The sequence below is a fragment of the Tyto alba genome, unplaced genomic scaffold (assembly GCF_018691265.1).
Source record: "Tyto alba isolate M040663 unplaced genomic scaffold, T.alba_DEE_v4.0 Super-Scaffold_20000042, whole genome shotgun sequence".
Lineage (NCBI taxonomy): Eukaryota > Metazoa > Chordata > Aves > Strigiformes > Tytonidae > Tyto > Tyto alba.
Window position 1 is genome coordinate 7232916 of NW_024881293.1, and position 18906 is coordinate 7251821.

The 18906-nt window shown below is 39.8% G+C and overlaps 1 protein-coding gene across 1 annotated transcript; it reads right to left on the minus strand.

Annotated features, from left to right (window-relative positions):
• Positions 1–1175: 1175 nt before the first annotated feature.
• On the minus strand, positions 1176–7549 carry FAAP20 (FA core complex associated protein 20). The gene is made up of 4 exons (XM_033007516.2): positions 7352–7549; positions 5754–5901; positions 4442–5067; positions 1176–3068 (listed from the first exon to the last, which is right to left on the minus strand). The coding sequence occupies exons 1-4, from the start codon at positions 7492–7494 to the stop codon at positions 2996–2998; spliced, it is 990 nt and encodes a 329-aa protein (XP_032863407.2). The 5' UTR covers positions 7495–7549; the 3' UTR covers positions 1176–2995.
• Between the last annotated feature and the right edge of the window lie 11357 nt (positions 7550–18906).

The following is an 18906-nucleotide window of genomic DNA, read 5'->3' on the forward strand; positions in this document are numbered from 1 at the left end:
TCATTCTACACAAGAGAATGGGATGTTTTGGTAAAATGATTTGCATCCATGTAGTAAATTTTTTAAGTGGAAGAAAAATGAATACCTAAAAAACTGGATAAAACAGAAGCTAACTATCAAATCCCTTCTTGTGGAAACGAGGCGGGGTGTTGGGGCAGGGCAAGGGTGTATTCCATCAAAAAGGGTAAAGATTTATCAGCTTGGAAAAGCTCGCGTCGCTCCGTTTGAGGATCAGTAAGTGTCTGTTGCTGTCTGAAACTTCATCTGCTGTGAAGATGTACCTGCCTCTGAGTAACAACAGCAGAGGCAGTATCTCTTGCTAGGTTTTGGTGTAACTGTGTTTTGTGGCTTGTAGAGATAGGAAGGAAAAAAAAAATTATGTGGGAAGGAAAGAAGATGAGAAACCCTGTGCCATGACATCTCACCTGATTTGGTGTAAAATGCAGGATAAATTGCACCACTTCCACTCTCTTTACATTAACATATGGTTTTCTCAGGGTACAGCATTGCTTTAGGTGCTGAACATGACATCTTTCGGATTCACATCCAAGTCATGAGGTGCTAGGACAAGACTGCCAAAACATTGTTTAAAATTTTCAAGTAATCATTGATTAACAATCTACATTTTGTATCCCCTCATTAGCCACAGTTATGCAGACCTGTGGGTATTTCATTATATTAATCCCATTCAGGTTTAAGTTGTAGGTTTCTCTGTTGGACTGTAGCTTTTCATATTAGGCAAATTGTGTTTTAATTAGCACTAAATTAATTTAATCAGTAAGAAATACTTGCCTCAAATGCCTGGACTACAGATACTTCATTATCTACTAAAGGAAACATTTACCTTTTAAATGTAATCTGACATTTTTTTAATTACTCTTTTTTTTTTTCCCTTCTCCCTAGCAATTACTTTATTTACCCTAAATAATTTTTCTTTCAGTGTTTTCAACTCCCCTGGCAATGAAAGTAATCAATAGTTATCGGAGTGACTGCAGGCAGCTCATAAATGGAAATATGACAGACTAAGCTGTCCTTTGACATGCCAGGGCATAGGACTTTAAAATGGAAATATTAGAAATGTGGGGTGGGGGTTTTTTTAACCTTTTTTTCTAGGTTTCAGAACATTCTGGGAGGGCGGGAAGGAAGAACAGAAAGACACATTTGCTAAACAAACATTGTAAAGACTACTTGATTTTATTTAAAAAATTTACAGGCATTTACAATGTTGCTGTGTTGCCAAATAGTTTGCTGGATACAAGTTTGGTTGCTCGAGTGCAAGTGTTTGAATAATGTTCTGTTCATGATGAAGGGGAATTTTTTTATATAAAGTACTTGTTTTATAAATAAAAGAAAATGAAGGATGTAATTAAATGTGTGGTTTGGAAAAAAAAAACCCTAATATATTACAAATGGATCTGGTAATGATATATAGCTGTCTTATTTGAAATAGTAAATGAAAATTCTAGCTAATTTAATGATTGTAAAACAGTAAATATGTTCTTGTAGTTTTGTATAATTAGTTGGGATCTTTGCTGACCAGTTTTAATTGTGCAGAAGATGGTATACTAATCCATAACAGCTAAGATCATTTATATTCTTGCACATCTATTAAAGACTTTAATGAAAAAGTTAATAGACTGTTATTATTTATCAGTGAACTGAGCTATGTCCAACTTGCACTTTTTAAAGAGACCCCACTGTAAAGTAAATCTATAGGATTCTTCCTGTATTTTGATACTGTATTCTGTGTTTATTCTCTTTGGATTGCACCTGAACTGTTCTTTTTTGAGGTCCAGGGCCCAGGTTTGTTGAGATGAACAAATGCCAGTGTCTGACGGGGTTTCGGTCAGTTTCTTCTTCTTCCCTCTCTGTGAAGGCAGCTCTGAGGGCAGCAGCTGCTTGGGGCACCTGTGCCCTGCTCTTGTCCGGAGCAGGACCCACCTTCTACCTGTCAGGCTGGGACCCGAGGAGCTGCCGGGCTCCAGCAGTAAGGGCCTGCTGGGGGGAATGAACAGCTGCCTCCGCCTGGCTTCATCGCTTCCAATCCTTGCTGCTGAACTGTCACTAAATGTCATGTATTGTCATTCAGGGAAGAGGTTGCTTTTCTCAAGCTCATACAGTGTTAACCTGCTCCTATTAAGAAGTTACTAAAATAGTAGATGAGTGTTCTGAATACCTTCCAGCCTGAACCAGCTCTCAGGTGTTCCTCTTGTCTCAAACACTGATGATTTCCAGGTGTGGGGGGGAAGAACTGGTACAAAAAGCAGCTGTTTTGGCTGGCTGACTATTAAATCTTGCTTTGCATTTCAGTGTTGTGGAACTGGCAGGATAAGTGTTCTTTCTGGACCCTAATTTGTTTAGAGTTATGTACTTAGCTGTGTTCCTTCAGAAAGATTAAAAAAAATACCCCCAGCCATTACTTGGTCTGGGTTGTGTTTTTTAACAGATATATTCACAAAATCAACTGTATGATCAAATAAGTTCTTACTTGAATATTAAAATAATGAAAAATGCTAAGCTTGAATGACTTTTCAGTTAAGCTTATTTTCACAGATTACCTACTTAGAAAAAAAAAATGTCAGTCAACTTCTGGATTAGATTATTAATAGTTATCTTTTGTTCACTTGCTTTCTTCTACACTTAGAGATTCAGAACAGCAGTGGTGCATTAGACAGAACATGTTCCTCAGGGATTTACAACAGCACATTTTTTCAGAAGCACCCAGATTGCAGGGGTGCCAAGGCTGATTTCCCTGAGGGTCTCTGGCATGTCCTGTAGTTCTAGTTCTGAAAATGGTGCTATTTCACATGCATTTGAGAGGATTTACAATAAGAAGACCCCAAACGCACAGGTGGCACTTGACCTTCCACTAGTTACTGGCTTGTGGTCCTTAAGCAAGTCTGAGGCAAGGGTGTGCTGCTTTGCCACATTATTCCTTTTCCTGTGAGAAAGGTCCATCCTTGGCCTTGTTCCTTTGCTCTTCGTTCTTCTGGGTTTACCAAGTTATGTCATCTGCACTTTCAGACAAGCACATCGCAAGATGACCATCAATGTCCCCTTCTGACAAGCTGCAAGTACAGAGAATTTGTTCAGAAAGAAACAGTCAAATCCTTCTTTTTAGACTATTCTTCACCTTTCACTCTCATTCCCTAAGCCACTGCAGAAGTGTTCTCATAGCTTAAGGGGTAATTCCTGTGCTCTGCAGTGCTGCAATCTGCCACAGACTCTTCCAGTTTCTATCACCTGGTGCTTAAGAGCTGGGTTATGTCATTAACTAGGAGACAATGCTCCCACTCCATCTGCTCAGCACAAGTAACGCCATCCTTGGACCCATCAGGCTATTGATACAGGATAGAAAACCATTACCTTATTCCACATCCGTCTCCAGCGGGGGGATTCAGGAAACAGATTTCTGACAGAGGAAGGATGCTTTCTCATGCCTGCTTCCAGTTTCCGTTTTTTGAGAGCTGTTTCTGTGATGTGAGCCTCCCCCTTACCCATATTGCAGTATTTTATTTTGTAAAGCAGCTTTTATAAGCATTGAAACAAATCCTAAGCAGCACAGATTTACCAGTAGCATAGAAGTGAGAATGAAGACCTGAAGAATGTTTAGTCTTTCTGCCTAAATCTCTTGATATTATGACAACAGTTTATAAATATTAATGAAGCTGTCCTTTTGTCTCCTCCTTCAGCCTCCAAAAGAAAGAAAACAAAAGTGCAGCCAATACATCTTGCGGTGTTAGAGGACCTGTTGACCAATATGTTTTCAGCAACTATGACAGCCTAAATCCTATGAAATGGTGTAATTTCAACAGACAACATAATTCTTATTGCAGAGTAGATAGTCAATTGCTGGGAAGGAGGATTTTTTTTATAAAGGCAGCCTGACAGCAACAGAGAACTCATTTAGCTGTACTAATCAGAGCTTGCATAAGAAAAATCCATTTCCTTCCATCATGTCCAGACCTTGAAAGCTAATTCTAGAATCGAGAGCACGGTTGCTCAGCCAAAGACATCCACGGGCTGGTGGGCCAGGTACCAGTGTGGCTCTAACAGTAAAGTCTCTGTCTCGAAGAGCAAGTGACAGGTATGAGACTGATCAACCTAGCTCTAAACTTAGGTTTGAACTCTCAGGAATGCTGCACCAGAATGAATTTTGGATTATGATATAAATTTCACAGCAAGGTCTTTTCGTACTGCAGTATTTTAAAATGCTAATTGTGCATATACTAGCAAGGTGTACCAGAGAGGTTAAACTTAGCTTTCTTTGGAAGCAATGTAATCTAGTAATCATGAACTTCCAAACTGAATTAGGTAATTCTGTAAAGAGAACTTTACACTAGAATTTTTGTCTATTTTCATTATTTTATATATAGAGAATGCATCCAGAACCATTGTGGTGTTTGTATACTGCGAAGTTATTAAAAAAGAAAAAACTTACGTTCCACTAAAATGCATCAGACACATTGGACACCTGTCAAGAGTGGAAGATCCTTCACTCAGATTTTCCATCCTCCTATTGCAGCTTTCAGCTCCAGGTACGCTCCTGGCAGGAGACTGCTTTTCTGCAGGCACACAGCTGGCCTCACCAAATGAAACATTCCTTTGATGTGCTTGTATTTGAAGCTCTTTCCTATCTTCTTCTTTTCTGTTTTCTCTGCTGTTCTCGACAGTCACTTTGTGCTGCTGTTGAAAGCTAAAAGCTTTTGCAGAGCTTTGCAATGATGCCAAGTGCCGTGTAGGACTGGGTTGAATGAGTGTCCATGATTTGGGACTTGGATCCAGGTTTGAAATACCTTTTGTGTCTTCCCCAACCATATTTTTGGTTTGATCTGTCGAAGTTACACAGCATGTTTTCTCAGCTGTAGAAGGTAAACTTTTCAGTTCCTCTGCTTGGTCCTGTCCTTTATGTAAATGGTTGATCTGGTTCTGTGTTAGTTGATGCAAGCTAAGGTCCTTTGATTCTAGACATTTTTCTTTGCAAAAAGATGGGAATGATACCCACTCGAAGTCTTTCATTCCAATTGTGAAGACTTCTTGTTTTTGTAGACTGTCTTCCTCAGAACTCTGTAACACACACACACACAGTGTCTTCAAACAAATGCAGTTCAATCAATACATAAAACCAAGGCTGAATGTATTACAAATAGGGAGAAAGCTAATCTACATTGAAGAACGTTTTATTTATATTGATCTCTAGTACTTGTAAAGCAACCAAGAACTTCTATGTTTATGCAATATGTGTCTTCTCTTAACGTTTCTAAAATAATACAATAGGGTACTTTTTTATTACGTCCCATATCGACTAAGGATGAAAACAACAACCTGCTGCTGTTCAGGAAAAAAAAAATTCTACTTTAGAAGGACTGTGGTTTTTCTGTTATGATATTTGCCTAAGGCTATTAGAGCAATGTAATGGGTGTGTCTGTATAATTAACCTCTCCATCAGAGTTTGCCTTTTCCAGTTTTATTCCGTTAGGGAGGTGCTAGTGCTTACGAGCAGTCAATATACTTACACAGGTTACCTCTTTCCAGCAAAATGTGCTAAAGAATTTGCCATACTGCAAAAAAAGCCCCTTTAGTTGTCCTTATACTACCTAAGTCACACCACTATATGTAGAGAGTAAAGAGCTGAAAACGAACATCTATTTAAAAGCTGTTTCAGATTGTTTCCCCTCTTAACATCATCATCATTCAGACTTGTCACTATTGTAAGCAATGCACAAAGTGCAAATGAGGACAGAGCACACTACCTTTCCACAGAACTCTGGAAAACTGGGCAAGGTTTGCCAGTTTGTGCATTGTAAATCTTGAGCGATGTCTTCCAGTAACAAAATCCATGTTTTTTCACATTCATTTAAGTCTTCTTTTTCAAACCAGGAACATCTGTCAGTTAGTGTCCTGTAAAGACAGAGGCAGTCCAATAGTTAGAGGGTGGGAGAGAGGGAAGAAAATACTATGTGTTGCTACTAGTTTGCCTGTTACTTAACTTGATTTACCCCTTCTGTAATGCTGGTGGTTTTTGAAACATAGCTATCCTATGCCATGTCATACCACAAAGAGGCACATAAAAAGCCTTTGTCAGTAGGCACATCATGCAGTTTGAGAGGCAAGAGGGCCTGTGGAGGAAAAAAAATTTAGCTGTTCATAGTATTTGTTTATCAAGGGAACCTCTATCTAGCCTACAGCAAAATTTTTTTTGAACAGAGACATTATTCAGCCTGCAAACTAATTTTTACAGCTTACCATGATTTATATAACTTGTAGAGCTATCAAAACAATTATCAAGTTTTTTAAAAGAATGTCTAAAAGCCTTGTTTTCTACTTGTAACAAATGAGATGTAGGTATTTGTTACTGTATTCACCTCCAAGTGAAACAGTGAAGCCACAATTTGTTCTTCTCAAATATTGAATTTGAATGAATGAGCACAGAAACCATGGAAGTGTTTGCACTGAGGATGGTGATTGCATTGGATCCCTTGTATGCTTTGCCATTCCCGTAGTGCCATTTGAAATTGCTGATTATCTTTCTAAACAACTAGATCTAATCCAACCTAGGAAGGCATTCAGAAGGTTTAACTATGAAGTAAGCACTAAGAGGTTTTTATATTGGTAGTGCTGTGTAAAGACAATTTCAGAAGGATGGATTGTTAACATCAGAGTACTATTTCCAGCATTCTCACATCTTACTGATGCATTTTCTTGGGTCAGTGTCCCGGCATGATGCTGCGCTGAGAAGCAACTACAGACAAGTCTTGCAAGCCCTCAAAAAGCAGAGCAATCGGCCCTTGGAAGCCTGTTTTGGGAAGGAGCACTGCTGCCAGCACGCCTGCACATCCCAACAGGCTCAAACAAGTACCCAACCACTCGCCGCCTCTTCACCCCCCCGCCTTTCTCCAATCCCTCCCTTACTCGAGGGCTGAAAAAAAAAAAAAAAAAAAAAAAAACCAACCAAACCAAAACACCAACCGGAATTATTTCTGGTCTCCTGTAAGCCTTTATTCTGAAGAAAAAAAGCCTTAATTTTCATACGTTAACTTTTTTCATGGACTCCCTCCTCGCCCGTGCTGTTCTGTGCACCACCCCACCCCCCCCAAAAAAAAAAAAAAACAAACAAAAAACAAAACAACAACGGGTGCAGATGGTGCAGGGCCCGGCGCACTTAATGTTTCCCCATTGTTTAAAGGCACTACCGACGGTGTTGTATGAAGTTGCCTTTAGCACTCCGGAGGCGCGGCTGCCCCAGCCACGCTGCACCCTCACAGTCCGGGCAGAGGCGGGAGCGGAGCGGCCCGGCCGCGGCGGGCTGCGGGTGGCTGAGGAGCCATCGTCCCACCCGACCCGGACTCACTGGCGCCGGCGAAGGGGGTCCCGGTCAGGGCTGGGCTCCCGGCTGCAGGATGGCGGCGCCTTCCTGGGCTTGAGGCGCAGCTTGGCGGCTCCTTCCTCAGACATGGCTGAAGCGCGGGGACCGGCGGCTTCCTCCAGTCCCATGAGGGGCGGCACCGCCTCAGCGTTCCCTCGCGCCTCGCCGGCGGGCGGAGAGGGTTGCCGGCTCCTCCTCTTCCGAGGAAGAGCTTCGATACCTCCCGCTCCACCCTCGAAGCCGTCCTGAGGGGGCGGCCGCTCATCGCCTGAGGGGAAGCCCGCCCTTTTCTAGCCCGTCAGCCGCGGTCATCGTCGCGCTGAGCTTGGCGGGGCCCGTAGCACCCTCACAGCTCCTAGGCTCCCAGCCCACCTCGAAAGCCATCCTTACTACATTTTACATATTACATTTACTCCTTATCTTGATGTATTTGTAGCGTTTTGGTGTGTGCGGGGACTTGGGTGTGAAGCGGCAATGCAGCGTGCCCCGTTTGTGCAGAGTCAGGGCGGTTTACTGGGTGACCCGTCGCCCAGAATATTGTGGGCTTTGGTCGAGTTGGACAAAATGGCGGTGGGCTCCGTCATTTCTCAACTGATTTTTTGTACTGATACCTAGATCTGTTTACTGCAGTACAAGGCTGAAGCCAAAGATTGTTAATGCAAACAGTAAAGTAGATTGGGAGTACATCTCTGATCTGATTTCTTTTTCAGGAAAAAATCTGTTGAAGTGATGCAGTTTGTCTTTTGTCAGGAAGGTCTCTGGGTGGCTCAAAATAAAGCACTTGTTAGAGCAGAGCCATCACTGGTAGTTTTTGAAATGGATAGACATGCTAATCAGGCTGCGGCCTTTTCAAAACCAGACATAATAGAGAAATGATGACAGACTCTTCATAATTCTCCAACCATAGATAAAAGGATCAGAAAGTAACTCTGCTGATTAAATTCTTCACAATCAATTCAAGAATGATTGTACAAGGAAATAAAAAAATATTTTTGTCTGCTAACAGGTGTTCATGAAGGAGAGCAGGTATAGAACATTCTCTTTTCTAAAACCAAATTATTTTTGGTAAAAGATTAATTCAATTTCACATTCAGTTACTATAACTGCATTTATACCATGCTGAATGTCCTGTGGACTGTTTCATCCATAAACTCTTTAGACTAAAAACGAGGTATCAGTATTAGCTGCAGCACTGTATTAAAAGTTATGCCTGTGAATAATTTTGTTGGCCACACAGACCTCCAAAAATGTATTAAGTAATGGTTGACCTGAGTTTCTACGTATCTTGAACATATCTGAACCTGGAAAATGGCATTCAGATACCAGAGTTCACAGACTTACATTTGAAATAGATTGGTAGATTTAACCTGAGAAGTGACCAATAGAGCCAGACGGCCACCTCCAGCTGTGTCAGGCTGAAGATGATTCAGTTAGAGCGCACCCAGAGACCTGGGAGGCTCAGTCCAGTTTACAGCTTTCCTGTGCTCACTCAGGTACTTTGTGTTTCTGTGAGTCTGTATCTCTAGCGAGGTAATGTCTTTTACTCTAAGTAATAACTGATTTTTTAACATTAGAAGAGTGTTAATGGGTTTCCTTTTTCTGTAAGAGTGAGGATAAAGATCTTAGAAGTGTAAAGTGTTCAGTTACTAATGGGAACTGTGTAAGTTTCTACAGTACATAGCCCAGCTGAAAAATAAAAATAATAAAAAACAATAGTCCTACTAGAGTTCTAGTATTTCTGCTATGTGATAGACAGACTGAAATGAGAATGAAATTCAGGAAGAAAGAAATGACAGTGGAAAAGCCAGTCACTGTCGTGCAGACTAATGTTTTCACGTATTGATATTTGTTACAGCTAATGCAGTACCCAGGAAATATGGGGACAGTTACAAACAATGTTCTGCCTTTCATTTTTGTTGCCATTTAGAAGCTGCTTCCCAGTGGGATGAAATGAGATTCCAGGAAATAGATCCTCCTTTCTCTCTTTGGCAGGAAACGCATTCTCCCAAAAGTTCCAGGTGAAACAAGGTAGGCTGAACAGAGGCAAGGGGCAAATTTGTATGTGAAGATTCTGGGCCTGCTGTAGAAAGAAAGAGGGTGATGCCAGCAGATACAGAGCAAAGGATAGCAAGAAGTATATATAAATAAAGGAAAAGTGTAGATTGAAAGAGGGGATCAGCCATGTGAGTGATTGGAAATGAGATGACAGAGGAGAGGTAGAAATTTGATTTCACAACTGCTGAATTCTAATTGAAGAAGACAAACTAAAAAGTATTTCATTTCGGGTTTTTTACTTGCCGGCCTTAATGACTGCTGTGAATTATAAGAGACAACACTGATTATCACCACTTGGAGGCAGCAAACAATATAAAAATCTTGCTGTAAAAAAATTCTAAGGAGCAGTGAAATCAGTTTGAGCTAATATCTGCATATTTTTGTAGGCCTCTACATATTTCTAGGTATATCTGTGTTAATGATTGTTTATGCCATAGGGTTTCTTCTTTTGTTCTTGTAACATTTGGGTTAGTGTTTTTTATGTCATATATCTTCGATACTACTTCAACAATCCTCTACTCCTAAATCGTGCATTGTACCAACGGATTTATTTTGTTAGATACGACTTCTCCTGAAACAGCCATCAGAAGTATAGTCTGTTTTTCATGCTGAAGGTGTTGCTCTGTGGTACTGGTAATACTGTGAGTCATGCATTATAGCATTTGCAAAAGCTTTATTGTGGGTGAGCATAAAAAATGGTTATTGTGCAGTAAGGGCCACAAATTAAATATAATAAAAAGAATAGCAAAAATTATTATTGCTGATTATAAAAAACAAAAGGGAAAAGCCTTACTTCTGTAGCAACTATATAGCTTGTAGGTGCTTTTGTATTTTGTGGATTTAACTGAAAACTTGATGCTGTAAGATTTATTTATTTCATTGTTACCTGTTTGATGTGTACCCATTATAAAATCTATGAGGGCAGGTGTGTCAGTGAATGTTTTCATTCTGGCTCTGTCTGCTTTTGTCACTAGCTGTGGATTTGAAACTAGCATTCTAGAAATCTTTGTCCATTATGCGTACTCAGTATTTTTCATCTGAATCTTTTCAGAATTAATAATGTACTTACAGAATGTTCTTGGTTCTGCCACGTTGCACAAGATCATATCTACTGTTTCCTCCACTGACATGGAAATCCTATTACTTCTTGCTTGACTTTGGGTCCTGCATAATTTAATAATTAGAATGCTTTGTGATCTTATTAAAAAGTTCGTATAGAAATGCAAAGAGTAGTCTTTGCCATCATCATCCTTGACTTCATCTGAGCCAGTGGTCAAGGGATTTGAGCTTTTGGAAGCCAGAGTGCTTCCACAGATTATCTTTAGGGATTTCCTTGTAAATGGAGTGCCAGCATGTCTAGTTATCTGTTCCCGGTAGAATCTCATCAGGCTGCACACACTTAATCTTTCCTTCCATAGTCCCTGATTCTTGCTGTAAAGTGGGCCTCAGTTTTAACTTTTGCTCTTGGGAAGAAGGGGCTATTATAACAAATTCTTATCCTTTCGCAATTCCACAATCACTAAAGCCTATAAATTGCTTGCCAAACAAACCAAGTGATCTTTTCCTGGGCTGAGGGAAAGAGGAGAGTGTAAAACGCAGGTGCCAGCATTTGCTGGGGAAGAACTGGTACATTATCAACTAATCCGCCTTCTGCTATTTCTGATTTCCTACCCAACAGCTGCAACACTGAATGAGAGCTTCTGCATTTGGGAAGAATTAGAAAGCCTGGTAATGCAGGGTCTCTATTACAGATACAACAACTCACAGACAGGAGATTTTTGCTGCCGGTGTAGAATTTGGAGTGCTAGGCATTTTATAGCCTGGAAAAATTGTAATTTTCAGCTGTTGTTATGGAGTAATCAATGAAGAAGAGATGCCATAGTTTCTGCTAGGTTTCTCTCAGAGCCTGATGTAATTGCATGCATGAGCTATTTTTTTTTTTTTAATGTACCGCTTTGAGGCTAAAGCATATGCAGATTTTATTAAAACTTTTTTTTTTTTTTATGACGACTAATACTCACAGATGGTTTTAGTCCTGAAATATTTTTGGTTCTGTAATCTGCAGTGATAGATCCTGTATCAGATAAAAATGTTCAGAATAAATTGTGCCTTGCTAGAAAATTGAAACATTATTATGTTTTAATTATATTCTCTAATCAGTGCTTGTTTTAGGAGTAAATGTTGATAATTTTTTGCCCTTGTCAAATAGTCTGTGATTTCACTCAAGTATCAGTGTGTCCATTCTGCTAAATGTCATAAAGGAAAATGTCCCCAAAGATACCACAGCAGACAGAAGTATATATAGTAGAGCATAAGTGAAAGCTTCTACAGCAAATGGGCTTTACGGCGTAACTCCTCTACAGCCTAATGGCAGCAAATGCAGCACTGAAAAGAGTAACTCAATCATACTGGCTCACTCGGTATAGTGCTAATCACTGTCTGTAGTGAAATGGGAAAGTGACTATTTTAATCAACATGATGTATTACAATTCAAACCACAGAATTATGAAAGCTGTGTAAGACTTCCTTTAGCATAGTCAGGAGAATAAAGATGACATGCAGTTTCAATTTGAGAAGTGCAGGCTCATTGCTGTTTCCAGAGAAAGTCAGTTGAGTGAGACAGTTTTGTAGGCTCTCCCTAATTTTAGTTGTAGGTGACATAGTCTTTTCAATGAAAAGTCATTGCCTTTGAAACCTGCCTCCTCCAGTAGCTTACCAGAGCCGGAATTTGTTAATGTGCAGAGTCCAGTGCACAACTCATCTGCTCAATTCAGCCTCCCCTTTTCAGGTACAAGGAGAGATCAGTACCTGTGTGGCTGTATATAGAAAATGAAGCCTTCTGACATTTATACGCCAGGATGGGAAGACCTAAAAAGAGGACTAGGGAGACTGGCATGGCATTTGTAGGTACCAGGTTGCCAAGGAGGCATATTGTATTGAAACAGTTGCCTGGGAAACATTTAAAAATACATTGAATGGAAAAACATATGTGATGTGCCCACAAGCGTTCTGTGTGAATGAAATGCTATGGCTGATGATGGCACCAAGAGACTGTTACTATTAGATGTAAAGATACTGCAAGTGATGTGCAGGGTTTTTTTCCCCCCATACCCTATTTGTAGGAGATGCACTGAAGGAAGATCGTTCTGCTCTTGGCCAATGGATTAAAGTAAATACAGAGAAAGCAGTACATGCCCTCAGCCGCAGCTGGAGATGGTAAGAGCAATTTGGCTCTATTTAGGCAACCTAAACCAATTAACAAGAAGCCTGCACAATTCCCCCTCAGAAGTAACAACAGTGCTGCAAAGACTCCTACCATATAAATGGTTCTCGGAACATTACCACTTTAATTTGTGCTAAAATTGTGTTTGAAGGCTCTGATGTCATTACGATAGGACTTATATGTAAACATCATATCAAATGCAAATAATTTATGATCAAAGCAGGTTGAACAGAGTATATGAAAAAGTCTGTTACTGACCTAATTTTTGGTTTGGGGCACTGAAATAGGGGGAGATGAAGGGAGAAATCTTCAAAAGAGAGCCCAACTGCTCTAGTTCTTCCTCAGATCAGACTTAATTGAGAGATGGTACTGACAAAGAAGAATGATGAAGGAAGGGAACAATGTCACTGGATCTAAAAGAAACAGTTATATCCACTCGTTCCATTTTACAGAAAGAAAACTTTTTTTTTTCCTGTGCAGCCAAGAAACAAGGGAGCTAGCAACTGTAATCTATGATATCCTACCTTGCACAAAGAGGTTCATCTGATAGTAATTTCCAGATACTGAAATACATCTCTCCTTCACTAAGAATGAGTGGCAGATGTGAGGCTGGTTAGGATTATAATCTCCCTGCCTAATCTTCCCTTGGAGATTTAGAAACAAATACCCTACCCTTGATTCTCTAGGGGTTTAAGAAGCCTGTTTGGGAGAAGATTTAGCTTGGTCCAGCCTTTATGTGGTGCAGACTGAGACAGTACAGTGGAGAGGTGTTCAGCTGACTAAGAAGGAAGGTCTAGAGGCCTTTTTGTTAGTAGTAGCAATGTAAGGATAAATTGCCTTATAGGGAGAAGGCCCCAGGGTTTTAGCTGCTTGAAGATGTTGCCTGTTTGAAGCTGGGAAGTTGCTGTTTATTTGGTAATGTGTGTGCTTTTCCCCACTGAGGAAGCATTTTGACTGACAGAGACTCTGCTGACTTTGCTGTCATTTTGGCCAACAAAGGGGATGCTTTTTGGCTGGCTATCTTATTTGGGCACAATCTGCTCTAGGGTCTGAAGTGATTCAGTGATTGTTTGGAAAACTGTGAATTGGATGAAGTCTTCTGTGTCTCAGTCAAGTCCTAGTATCACTCATCATTTTTCTGGCCCAGTGTGTGTTTGGTTAAATCAAGTCCTGATGTTTCTAGGCCCTGGGGTTAGTGTAAGAGAGGCAGGGAGAATCTGCCTTTCATCTTCCTCTCACAGTTTTGCAATGTGACTGAAAACTGTTGGAGAGAATGTTTCAGATCTCAAACAAAGATTAGGTTTGATGGCATGAAGCCGTGGGTTCTGTGGCCCAGCCTAGAATTCTGCTGAGGTAGTTGTATAATCTCCCCATACTTTAAAGGATTTTGGCTCTGAATTTAGGATCAAATATGACTTGAGGTTTTCATATTTCTTTCTTGCTTGTTTTCTTGCTTTCTTGGTGTGTTTTTGTTTGTTCTGTTTTGTTTCATTTTAAGCGTGTCTCACAGTATTACAGCCTATAGCAGTTTGAGTTCCTCATGTTTGCTGTGTATCATTCCTTCATTTGAAATCAACATACTAAAGGGCTCCACAAACAAAAAAAATGATGAAAATAGAATGTAGTTCAACAGCTGAATATTTATTTATTGCTTCAACAAATATGGATAGTAGGTTTGGTTGGCTTTGCAATTGTTTTAAGGTCTAGCTAGTGTTTTAGAAAGAAAATCTAGTAAATCTGAAGGTATAATCAGAGCTGTGGAGGCAAGTATAAATCTTTTCACTGAGAAGGATGTATTTTAGTTGCAATCTGTGGTGTAATAATTTTGTTGCATTATGGAAATGTCTTGGAAATATGCAGTATTTCCCTGCCACCCTTCCTAAATTACTTTCTTTTTCATATTCATTCTCCCTCTGTCCGTCATTAATGCTTAACTTGATAAAAGAAATACAAAATGTGACGAATTTAGAAGACAGTAAAACACAGTAGAGCTGCAGTTTCTTTTTCTCCATATGTCATTTATTTAATTGTGTCAGACACAGACTGCATTTGGTTTATTTACATTGTCTTATACCCACTGAACTGAAACTATCTTGTGACACCGTCAATGTGAAAGGTCATTCTGCCTGGAACATATCTTGTTATGACAGAACTGCGACACCTAGTTAGAGATATTAAAGTAGGTGTTTGCCTTCCTTTGCTGTCACTTTGCAGCTACCAGCATCTGTAAATCAAATCCATTTAGACTACTTCAAGAAAAAAAAGCTGATGCCTTCCTGCCACATCCGAACAGTACTGCTATCAAACGGTAACTTCATGTTACTGTTTCTTTCATGAGTGAATTTAAAATTGGGCTGATTTTGGACAATTTTCCCCAGCTGACCTCTCCTGTTCTCCAAATCCACTTTGCCATTCCTTCAGTTCATCTGTGATGCTCTCATAGAAATTTGATTGCTTCCTTTTAATCAGTGGAAAGTACTCCAAAAGAGATGTGTAGTAGCTGAAACAATGTGTTGTGATGCTGGTTTAGGACAGGAAGTATGTTTAGTTAGCTGAAGCAGTTACTCCGCTTTCCACCACAGACTGGTTCCATTATAAGCCTATTTTTTATTAGCATGCCCCACCATACTGGAATCAGATGTTTTATCAGACAATTGTGAGAAAAAATAACAGCTTCACAGCTCTCTGTGGCTGTTCTGTACCCTGCGTAAAATGAGTTGGTTAACTTCTATCCATATGTCACTGGGCAAGAGTCAACATTACAAAGATCTGCAAAAAAATTAGCACTGATAAACCTTAGTGTCAAAGGAAGAGAAGAATCCAGGTCCTTACAAGAAGCTGTGTTGGCCTAATTGCATTGACTGGGCATGATGAGATACGATCTATGACCAGTGCAGCTTTATAGGCAGAAATGTCAAATATAGATGCATTTAAGTGATAGCTGCCTCATATTGCCTCTAAAACCAAATGAGATTTAGGGGACCCTACTTGATGTAGTCTGCTGTACGAGGTTCAGACAACAGGAGTAATCAGCAGGAAATTGTCATCAATTCTTTTGAGAGTGGCTTTTGGTTTTTATAATTACAGAGAAACTAGAATTGACAAGCCCATTTGCTAGTCACATTATTTAGTAAGGGATGGTTGTTTTTCTGAAGAGTTTATCTGATCAGGGATGATTTAATTTAGGAATTAATTCAGGGACTTTGTACTACCTGTAGTGTGATATAGTAAGTCAGAATACTTAATTGCAATGGTCCCTTCTGGCCTTGAAGTAGCTCTTTCTTATCTTATTTCATACTTACACCTGTTTATGAAATGGAACACAAGTGCACAAAAATTAAGGATATTGACTGAGATATTACAAGACCTGAACTCTGGCCTGTTGTTCACTGGACCTTTGCGTAGGCATAAGACTAATCTTCCTTTCCAGCAGGATTTTACTCTCAAGGCTTTCAACACAATCTCTTTCATCAGCTTTGAATTCACTAGAAAAAATAAAAAGATGGGACAACTTTCAGAAAGTTTTTGCCTAATAGCTCGTGTCTTCCAGAGTATTGATAAACACAAGTGCAAATATACAGTCTCCTTTGCCCCAAAGACGTGCTCTGGCTCTACTACCACACTTCTAATGACAAACATTCACCTAGTTTACCATATGCATTCTTTTATCTTAGCTGTTCTCTGTGCATATTAGAAGATTTATTTCTACTCATAATGTATTTCATGTGTGTTAGTTGTAAATATTGTGCTCATAAATCAGCCTGGACCATCCAGCCCCAAGGATGGAGACAGCTTACAATAGGTCTGTCTGCTTCAGATTGTGAGACTGTATGAGTTCTCTGTTTTTTCCATTGCTTGGCTCTGTTAGTGGCATGTTGCCAGTCTCCTGTCGCACATTAACAGGAATATTATATATTACTGAATTTAAAGTGTTTTTCCTTCAGGACCAGAAGAATGTAATGGAGCATGCATCTGGCAGCACGACATTATTCCTATGGTGCGCAGTGTGCCCTCCGTGCAGAGAATCACCACCATGGATTTCTGCTTCAGTCATCTAGGCAGGAGGAGTTGTGCTGTGTGCACTGAGGTAGGTCTTAGACCAGGTTGGGGACACATTATGTCAAGGATTTCATGCATATGTATACACAATGCGTAATGAAAAACCAATTCTTCACCCCTTCACCAAATTCTCTAAATTAAATACCACAAAAGTAGCAAGTCTGGAGCATAATCCCAAGACCCCATTTTTTTCATCCTACTTCTAGAACCAGCTCAGTCTGCATTCACACCTATTGACCTCACTTTTTTAATCTGGGAGATGGAAACTTCTTTTGCTTCTCTCATAAGATGTTTTTGGAGAATTTATTAGTTCATAAAGTATATGCATGAGGACATATCAGTATTACTGAAGCATGTACCAAACTGCCCCAAACCCTGGATTGTTCCTCATCATTGTCAGGTAGTTTAATTTGGACTTCTCTCCATTTATCCTCTTGTTGGAAAGCTTGTCCACTTGGTAGGAACTACGAGTATTTTCTGCTGTGCTCCTGTTAAATTATTCCCCTTTTTACTGGTTTTAAGGATCTTGTGCTCTCAAAATTCTTGTGTTTGCATGAAACAAGGCTGCATTAAATTGCATGGTCTAAAGCAATCAATATTCAATAAGCTTCTGGTATTTTAATTGACTTGTTTTTGTAAGTCTGAAATGGGCTGAGCCGAAGGGCTAAACTGAATGGAGTCTGTCATACCAAAAATACTCTGAAGGAGTATGTTTCTTTTTGGTAGTGCAGCTGAAAACACCACATTTACTGGGTTAGTGCCTATCACACTTTTGCCTATGCTTCCTATCTTATTTATATGTACTTAAATATGTTTCTAGGTATCTGATTTGTGGAGGCCATGTGAAACCAGTGTCTTCTGTTGCTTATTCTGGTCTAATAAACAGACTCTTGATTTGCCTCACACAATACATCCCCAAACTATAGCCCTACATAAAAAAAAAAGTTCCTCAGAACAATCTGTGACACAGAGCACATGATGCATTTCAGGAGAGCTGGAGAGGAGAATGGTGTCATCACCTGAGGGGAAACAAAAATCAGAAAGAAACGAGGAGGGGAAATTTCGGTGCTTATTTTTAGACTCCGTGGGTGAGTAGTATTTTCAGCTTTGTCTATATTAATTTCTACAGAACTGAGTGCTAATGTGTGATTAGGCTATCTATGAATTGAGTATCATAATTTCTAGCTAAGGCTAAAGTAATCACTCCCTAGCGATCCCTGGAGACCAAATACACCCATTTGTACCAGGATAAGGTAGCAGTCAAAGACATGACTACAGACAGCATTAGATATGTCTGAGACAACTATAAGCTATCTAGTTGAGAAACAAACCTTACACATGTGTTTATACTTGATGAGTTCAGAAGATATGTCCATGACACTGGGTCAATCCCTCATGTAGCTGATGTTAGTTGATAGGTTTATGTGAAGCTGTTCTCGTAGTTGTGATTGCCTACCTTCAGCATCTTCTCTAGCACAAGTCTACACACTCATAAGTTTCATTGAAGAAGATGCTGCTTGTTAATCAGCACTTTATTGTCTCAGTATGCTTAAAATAAGCATTTTGTCACATTCAAGAAGAAGAAACTTTATTGGTTTGCATTCTGGCACCATGCTTCATGTTGTCAAGTGCTGTCAGTTGGCTTCTTTCTGTAACTTATTTAAGGAGAGAGGGAGCTTCAGATTGAAACATTCTGGTAACAATTCTCACCAGATACATATTGGATGTGTTATAGAAATATCTCTAATGTTACGAAGAACAAGAGGCTTAATGGGTAATAGACTGATCTGGTGTGCTAGAGAGGTCCCCTTTAGAGCCTTTGATTGCTGTATAGGACAGGGAACACAGAGCTAGAATTCCCCTGTTGCATAGTGAATACAGTGAGAGGAAGGAAAGAAGATAGCATCTTATCACAGGATCTTCTGGTTTCCTTTATAAACAGCTAAGAAGCAGCTTTACCACTTCCCTCACTCAGTATTAAGCAAAGGACCTTTGAGAGGACAATAGATGTTAGGCCTACCAAAATTCTCTTAGAATGAGCATGTAGTCTCAGTAGCAATAAAAGCTAATACTGTGTTAAAGCCAGATGTTTCTAGTTAGTCTGCAGTGTTGTCTTTTCATTTGGTGTGGAGGCAGAAAAGTACAATGGAGACTGATCTTTGCTTTGAGAAACCTGCTTTTGTCACTAGTCCTGAAGCTGGCC

Bases quoted from the DNA above. Each gene is read 5' to 3' on its own strand.
- FAAP20 (XM_033007516.2), bottom strand. From the start codon at position 7,494: ATGGGACTGGAGGAAGCCGCCGGTCCCCGCGCTTCAGCCATGTCTGAG. The intron at 5,068-5,753 runs GTAGTGTGCTCT...TGTGTGTTACAG, and splicing joins TTCCAGAGTTCTGTGGAAAG to AGTTCTGAGGAAGACAGTCT. The intron at 3,069-4,441 runs GTAAGTTTTTTC...CTGTACTTGCAG, and splicing joins CTGATGCATTTTAGTGGAAC to CTTGTCAGAAGGGGACATTG.